The 8,175-nt window shown below is 36.7% G+C and overlaps 1 protein-coding gene across 2 annotated transcripts; it reads right to left on the bottom strand.

Annotated features, from left to right (window-relative positions):
• Positions 1-659: 659 nt before the first annotated feature.
• Positions 660-7,696, bottom strand: LOC110026952 (50S ribosomal protein HLP, mitochondrial). Of its 2 annotated transcripts, none has more exons than XM_020728187.1 (4): positions 7,492-7,696; positions 6,878-6,959; positions 1,805-1,908; positions 660-1,093 (listed from the first exon to the last, which is right to left on the bottom strand). In XM_020728187.1, the coding sequence occupies exons 2-4, from the start codon at positions 6,909-6,911 to the stop codon at positions 722-724; spliced, it is 510 nt and encodes a 169-aa protein (XP_020583846.1). In that variant the 5' UTR covers positions 6,912-6,959; positions 7,492-7,696; the 3' UTR covers positions 660-721. The 2 variants fall into 2 exon arrangements, with proteins under 2 accessions (XP_020583846.1, XP_020583845.1); XM_020728186.1 differs by having other exon boundaries at positions 667-1,096.
• Between the last annotated feature and the right edge of the window lie 479 nt (positions 7,697-8,175).

Genomic DNA, 8,175 nt, shown 5'->3' with positions numbered 1-8,175 from the left:
TATATTTATCCTATATTTATCCAAAATTTCCATTTTTGTGACCATGACCCCAAACCCCACACCCGAGCATCATATGTGCAACGACCTTTAGCCCCACGTACAAAACTAACGCAATCTTAAGGTATAATTTGTTCTAGAAACTGTGAACTTTGAATAAATTGAATAGCGTTCAAATTGCATTTTAATTATTTTTCCGTAGGATTAATTAAGAACTCAAATCTCATTCAAGATAAAAACAATGACAGTAATAATAAATAACATAAATCACGAACAATTTTTTGATGAAATATGAGTTTAAATGCCAACAATTTCAATATAGCTGGGAAAGCAAACAGAATAAATTTAATAGATATTAAGGCCAAGCTCTCAGAGAGAACAAATGTTGGGGGTGTTTGGTAACGGCTTTTAATGGGATTTATTACCGAATTTACTGAATCCAACCAACCAAATGCTTTCGATCCAGCCTAAATCCAGATTTATTAAATCCAGGTTAGGGTGGATTTAACAAATTTAAGTTTACATATTTACTAAATCCTACTTGCAGCAAAACACCCCTTAGGACCATTATCCTTTTGATACTCTAATAATCAGAATGTAAAAAATAGAAATCATACAACTACATTCACTATCCAAGAACCAGTTCATGCTGTATGAAAATATGAAGTTCAATATACTCGTAAATTTCAATAGAAAAAACTTCCTCAAAGATCTGCATACCACATTAAGCAATATGTTCGGCCAGAGTCAAAATCTTAAGATGCTTTTTCCTTCTGAGTTCATGAGGTACTGGGCCAAAAACCCTGGTCCCTATCGGCTCTCCCTGCTTATTTACAAGAACCACAGCATTGTCATCAAACTTAACCTCGCTTCCATCACAGCGTCCTCGTTGCATGGCTGCACGGACAACAACGCCATATACCACCTCTCCTTTCTTTACTTTACCACGAGGTTGTGCTTCCTGAACTGATGCAATTATAGTGTCACCTAATCGTGCCCCCTTCCTCCCTTTCAAAGCTTGAATGCACCTAACCCACTTTGCACCAGAGTTATCAACAACTTTTAATTTTGTCCTCATCTGAATGAATGTTCTGAGCTGCTGCAAAAATACAAGGAAAACATACAAATTAATCCAGTGTTAAGCATCTACAAACCCAATATTCTTTTTTGGGAAATTTACAAACAGGCTTCACAATTCTTACGTAATTACATATATAACACACCAAGTTTGATGTTTACACTTATAGCGCTTTAGTGTCATAAACATGTACATGAAGAGGTGTATTTCACTTTTAAAAAAGTAGTGATGGGCGTATTTTTTTACTTCCTGCGTCGCCGCAGTTTTCTTCCCCGCGCACGAAATTTCTTCTGATACCACTTGTTGAGAAAAATAAGGGGAAAAGAAGAACTAAAGCAATATGAGAATTGTGTGTTTTTCTTTGTCGTTCTTGTTTTTCTTTGCTTTAGCAAAGAAGAACTCGTTAAATCTTTGTCGTTCTTGTTTTTCTTCGCCCTAATTTTCTCAATATGTGATATTAAAGATTTGAGTAATATGCTTATAAATATGAATGTTTAGGGTTTAAATGGGTTAATATATGTGTTATGGTATGGCTCATTTTGGTTTATTTAATTAGGCTCAACTAAAGCAAAATCTGAAAGCCGCGAAAGTTAACTAGATTGAAGCATGAAGCGGAGCAGAGCGGAGCGAAACGGAAAAATCTGTCCAAATCGGGAAGTTACGTTATGAAGATAGACTTCAAACACGCAAAAATGAAGAAAAAAAAAAGTAAAATGGAAATCCTCAAACCTGAAAGAAGAGACCACTGTACCCGAGGCTTGTTATATCATGAGGTTTGCCAAGAGACCCAAGTTTATTGTTGCTTAGGTTCCCCAGCAATGAGCGGCCAACAGCTACAACGAGATCGATGAAAAAAATGGTCATCAGTTATTGAAGCATGTGCAAATTGCAATAACCAAAAGTATGCATATATATAGAAGGCAATGTTGACTCCACCTTAAAAATAAACTCATGTGGAACTAACATCAAGTCAAGAGACAATTTAGAAGGAAATAAAATTTCATGCAAACAGAGTGACAGAAATGAATTGTTTAAAAGCTGCGTTCAATCCCATCCATCGCAATTTAACTCCATATCTACACAAGTTACATCATAATGTTAAAGTCTTTTCTATGGCTCTCAATGTGCAACATGACGGAATACTTCATGGGCAACCTTTATCTCACAAAATTACAGAATGGAAGAAAAGACGAAATGTGAGGAAAACAATAGTGTGTCAACAAGATATACCGACTAAGCCATGGATCCATAGTTTTCAATACAGCAAATTAGCAAAGTCGCAGCTTTTCTCAAGCATAAATAGGCAAATTGAAAATGAAAAATGCTAATTTGCCTTCTTTATACTTAAAAATAAGTCAATGCCCCTTCTAGTTATTCTCTACACTCTACAGTCTAAAATCAATTCTTTCTGTAATTTTAAGCAGCTGTGCATGCCCTGCTTGTTTTGGCTGTCGGTAAAAATCAGTCAATATCCACAAAAAATGAAGTTCAAAGCAAGGAGTATAATAATAAACATGGTGAGAGGCTATCAGATAAATTTAACTGAAGTATATTTACAACCAAACGTATCATCAAACAGGACTACATGAAGTAGCATAAAACATAAAGAGCAGACTTCATAAAACAATCACCGGACATAAAATATAGGACTGCCGTTAGTGGAATGTTTGGTGAGAAAAACCAGCCAAAAATGTCAGTAGTTGCAGATTCAGAAAGAAAAACAACACCAACAACAGCAATCTCATCCGAACTATCTGGGTTTGGATTTGAAAAGCAACCTCTTGGCCATAGCTATAAGTTTGGAGCTGCAACAAGTTAAAAGTATGAAATTTATTTAGAGTCTAATTTAGGAATCCCCATTCTCTACTTGCCCCTACCAAGCGCTACATTGTTATGCAAAAATAATATGGAAACGAAGAAATTCACACAACAGCAATCAAACACAAACAATTTACGTGATTTGACGTTAAATTGATCAGCCTACATCTATTGGGAGGGAGATCTCACTAGCACCAAATGGGTAGAAAAAAAAAAGCCTAGAGATTACAACTTCAACAATTCTCATCATGACAATCATAAGCCTTAAGTCCCTTTTATAGACGAGGCCTAGGCCATACAAGTAAATAAAGCAAAAAAAAAAAAAATACCCCTAATTACAATAAAAGTCATAAATACAACAATTTCTACCTCATCTCTTACTTCCAGACAAGTGAGAGATGATCAATGAGCTCCAAACTCCTATTCACCCGCATCAAAATGGTTGCCTACGTACCACCCTCTAGCCTGGTGTAGTTTTTTAAAATGCCCGACTAGGCAATTAATGTTGAGCTCGGATGTTCACCAAACTTCTACAGTAAGTCAACTTTTGGACTAATAGTACCTTCATGAGCATGTCGGTTGGATTTTTCTTTGTACCTATCTTCTTCAGCAGAACCTTGTTGTCATCAATCAAGTCTTGAACAAAATGTTAACTCACATCAATGTGATTTGTACGAGCGTTGTGAACTATACTTGTGACCAAGAAAATTGCACTCTGACTGTCACATAACACCATCAGAAACTTATAATCAACTCCCAAGTCATTCAATAGGCCCTGAAGCATATCGCTTCCTTCATCATCTCCGTGATTGTGATGTACTTAGCTTCTGCAGTAGATAAATCAATAATAGACTGAAAAACATACCTCAAACTGACTGAACATCCTATCAATGTGAATAAATAGCCAGTAGTAGATCTCTACATATTCATATCACCTGCATAGTCTGTGTTAGTCTAGCCTACATACAAATCTGCAATAAAAGATTGTCTCTCAAACACCAAATCCACATCCTTAGATTACTTTTCTCAATCTACCAATGTTATTCTTGGATTATGCATGAGTTTGCCCCCAACACCAATTGTTGGGTACTCATGTACCCTCATGAACTAATCAAATTTTTTATCACTTTCGTGGTGACTATTTCAACCCATACAGCGATTTGTCTAGTTTGCAAATCAAGTCTTTTGATGCTCCATATACATACGACTACAACATCTAGATCTCTTGCAATTCTCCATGTAGAAATGCATTATTCATATCAAGTTGTTTCAAGATCAGATCGTACTGTGCTACAAGTGTTAAAAGAAAATAGATTAAGGGATGTTTGACCACTAGAGAAAACACCTCGTCATAATTAATCCCTTCTCGTGGTGCAAAGCCTTGTGCCATTAATCTTATCTTATACTGCACAGCAGCTCCATGAGATCATTTCTTATCCGCAATCACCAATTTTCACCCGATGACTTTCCTTCATGGAGGAAGCTTCACCAACCTCCAAGTACTATTTTTCTAAAGAGAATATTTCTTCATCCATTTTCACTTCCAAAGATCACAATCTGTACTCTCCACCGCTTTTTTTGTAATAACAAATGTAATATGATCCCACAACCAAGTTGGCTCTAGGGCACTCTGGTGTCTGGTCCTGCTCCTAGTAATAAACTCCTGAGCAGGAATCTCATCCTCAATACTTTATTCCACCTTCACCTGAGCATTATCAACAAATATTTTCTTTGATCAATCCTTATTTCACCAAAGTCTGAAGTGAAGTCTCTCCAACATAAGCTAGTCGCATATGCCACAACATATTGACTTCAGAAGAATCATCAGCAACAACAGCTATTTCAGTCACTATACTACCCAAAGATAGTAAAGAATATCATAACAAACTCCATAAAAACCATTGTTCCACGCATATCCTCAGAACTTCTGCCTCAATAAATACCTTGTATGCCTAGACTCTAAAACCACAACTGACAACAAATTCATCTTGATATCTAGAACATGTTTAATATTGGTTAGTTATCTCAAAGTATCATCATGTATCCTGAAAAAGATGTTCACTATCAATAAGACGACAAGCTTGATAGTTGCTCATAGTCACAAAACCATTATCCTACTCATTTTATGTACAGAATCACCCTCGATGAGGATAAATGTGATAGGTAGCGCATGTGTCTAGAATCCAACATGAATCATTTGTGAAGAAACAATGAGAAACTGTAGATAACAATACATCTGAATTCGTCACTTCATAAATTTATATAATGAAATTGACCTTGGCCTCAGATGCAGACAATCCTTCTTCCAATGACCTAATTCTAAATAAAAAATACACTGATTTTTCCCAAAACTGGGCATGAGACTTGTCTCACTTTTGAGAAGTGTCGTCGTCGTAACCTTTCTTTGTCAATTTTTTCATATTCTTCTCGGATCTGTCATATTAGAGTGTAAGTGTTTCAACTGACTCTATCTTTGCAAACTTCTTGTCTCTTGGATGAAACTCATGACTAAACAACTTCGTAGTCACTTTGTCATAATTCGAGACATCTTTCCTACTAATGAGTATCATAGTGAAGTTTTAGTACTCCTCTAGGAGTGAATTCAACATAAGGAGTGTCTCGCCTTCATCTTCAACTTTCTCATTCAAATTTGACAGATCTGTTAATGACTTTGTGAAATCATTTCAGTGTTCATCAATAGTAACCCCCTGTCTTATTTGAAACTTGTAGAGTCGACGCTTTATTAGAAGAAGGTTATCCACGCTTCACATGAGATATTTATTTTTCAACATCCTCAACAATTTCTCTAAAGAAATCTCCATCTTCTTGAGTCAAGCAATTTCCGATCAAGCCACAAGCACTTCAGTTTATCTTCAATTAATCTCTCTCTGACATCTCTTAAGAACATTACTCGATATCCATGACTTTCTCCAGATTTAAAGAGCACAGAACATTCATCATCTCGCATCGCCAAATGTAAAAGTTCTTTTTTTTCTGAAATTTATTTTCAAAAGCTTGCACTTTTTCCTTTTTAAAAAATTGCTATTTGAATTGAAATTCCCTCTGATGTTGTTAAGAGCTTTCTAAATGTTCCTTAACATTATATTTCTTTTTTAAAAACTTTCTTGTTCCACAAGGAATTTTTTAAGTTTCTTGAAATTCCCTTTTGCTCCCAAAAGCTTTTTTTCTTTTAAAAACCTTATAAGCCTTTGTTTCTCCATTACATACTTTCCACACAATATTCCGCCAAAAACTTCCTGTGTTGGACCGCACTAGAGCCGTGACAATTACTATCGGCCAATCCTTTTTGCCGGACCACAACGACCTACCCTCAGAACGTTGTCATCAAGCCCGTCGGAATCTCCCTGCTGCCGCAATACCTCTGTCACACACTGAATCTTCGCATCCAAGTTGTCGGCTCGTCGTCGATCTGTTGTCAGACCTCCGAATATGCTGACAAATCACGTCGGATCATCTGCTACAACAAACATCGACAACTCATGTCGGTTTACTGTTGTCGAAACATAACCACGTTCCGGTTACGAAATCTAAGCTCTGATACTGATTGTGTTATGCAAAAACAACGCAGAAATGTAGAAATTCACACAACAACAATCAAACACAAAAAATTTATGTGGTTTGGCATTGAATTGATCTGCCTACGTTCATAGGGAGGGAGATTTCACTAGCACTGGATGGGGAGAAAGAAGCAACGGATGGGGAGAAAGAAAATGACTAGGGTTTACAACTTCCGCACTTCTCACCATGACTATCAAAAGCCCTAAGTCCCTTTTATAGAGAAGGACTAGCGCATACAAGTAAATAAAGCCAAAACACTTAATTACCCCTAATTACAATAGAAGCCACAAATACAACATATATAAGGGTGTCAAACCTATTTCAAGGGAAAAGAGCTTGAGCAACTTTTATTCTAGTATGAGCGATGAAAAATACAAAAAGGGATCAAGGATAACCAACACATACCCATGGACCATTTTGATGCAACACATGCCGCCATTTCTTCTGGAAAGACTTTAAACACCAATATTACTGAATTGGTCAACCCCTGTCAGAAAAAAAAACAAGCTTTTTGACGAAATTTCTCAAAGAAAATACTATCAGAAACATGAACAAAAATAGAGCAAGAAAATAAAAAAAATGGTAAAATTCTTCCATACTAATTGAATATTCCTTCTCATCCCCAAGCATTCCATAATTCATGTCCATAAATAGTGTTAAAAAGAAGAAATTAAAAAGAAAAAAAAAACTTTGAAACAACAGATCATGTTCAAACCAAAGGGGGATTTACATTTCAAGGTAAGAATTAAGCATCACCGACAAATTCTTCGCTTTTTTCATGACTAATAATCCGAGCAAACCTTTGAATACAACAGATTCGCTTTGAAGGACAATACATGCAAAATTCTAGAGAACACATTTTGAATCAACCTTTCAAAACGTTAAGAAGAAGTAAAACTTAGAACGTGGAGCTCCTCCATTCAGTGGAACTCCATGGACAAGAACTAAAGGCAGGCTTCCACAACCATGACAGAAAAAGAAGATGAAAAATGCAAAAGAGAGGACATAGGGCACGCAACCTTCCTTGTTCGAAAAACACCGGCAATCGCAAGCAGCCTTCTCGGGCCCAACGAACACCTTCTCAGACGCCCACAGTGTTATCCTTCCGCTGTACTTTGCTTCATCTGAGTTCCGCTCTGTTTCCCGATTATCTGTGTTGCGCCGCCACCCCGCACCTGCGTTCGTGTAGAAAGGGGACGAGGGCTGCTGTGCCAACGACCATAATTCGGGTCGACCAGGAATTTTGGAGCGTCATTATTAGCAATATTTACGTACATACCACAAATTTTTATGTATTTACATATGTAATACTAAATGTTCATTTTACAGTTTTAAGAAATAGTGATATGGTATTTTTATGTGAAATTAAAAATTGAGTGACTTCAATATATGTTGATGCGTGCTAGAAAATTCGCGGAGCATTTTACGAAAGTTCTGCACACACATAGAAATAGTAATGATTATAGAAGTTTTTACGTGAAAAACCTGGGGAAAAATCACGGGGTCTAGCTCAGTTGCGGAAATCCACTATTGATTGATGATTACAGAAGACTCTTGTACCACAGACGATGAAGAGTAACTATATCTTTCAAATTTGACGGTGTTTTGTTGGTGGTAATTGATGACGACGGTCGACGGTGGTCGACGATAGAGGTCGATGGTGGTCGATGACGATTGGTGATGATGCTAAGCTGCAGCTTCTC

Source organism: Phalaenopsis equestris, unplaced genomic scaffold, assembly GCF_001263595.1.
Source record: "Phalaenopsis equestris unplaced genomic scaffold, ASM126359v1 Scaffold000408, whole genome shotgun sequence".
In the NCBI taxonomy this organism is placed as follows: Eukaryota; Viridiplantae; Streptophyta; class Magnoliopsida; order Asparagales; family Orchidaceae; genus Phalaenopsis; species Phalaenopsis equestris.
The sequence above is the reverse complement of the archived record's forward strand: the minus strand, read 5'-3'. Positions and strand labels throughout refer to the sequence as shown.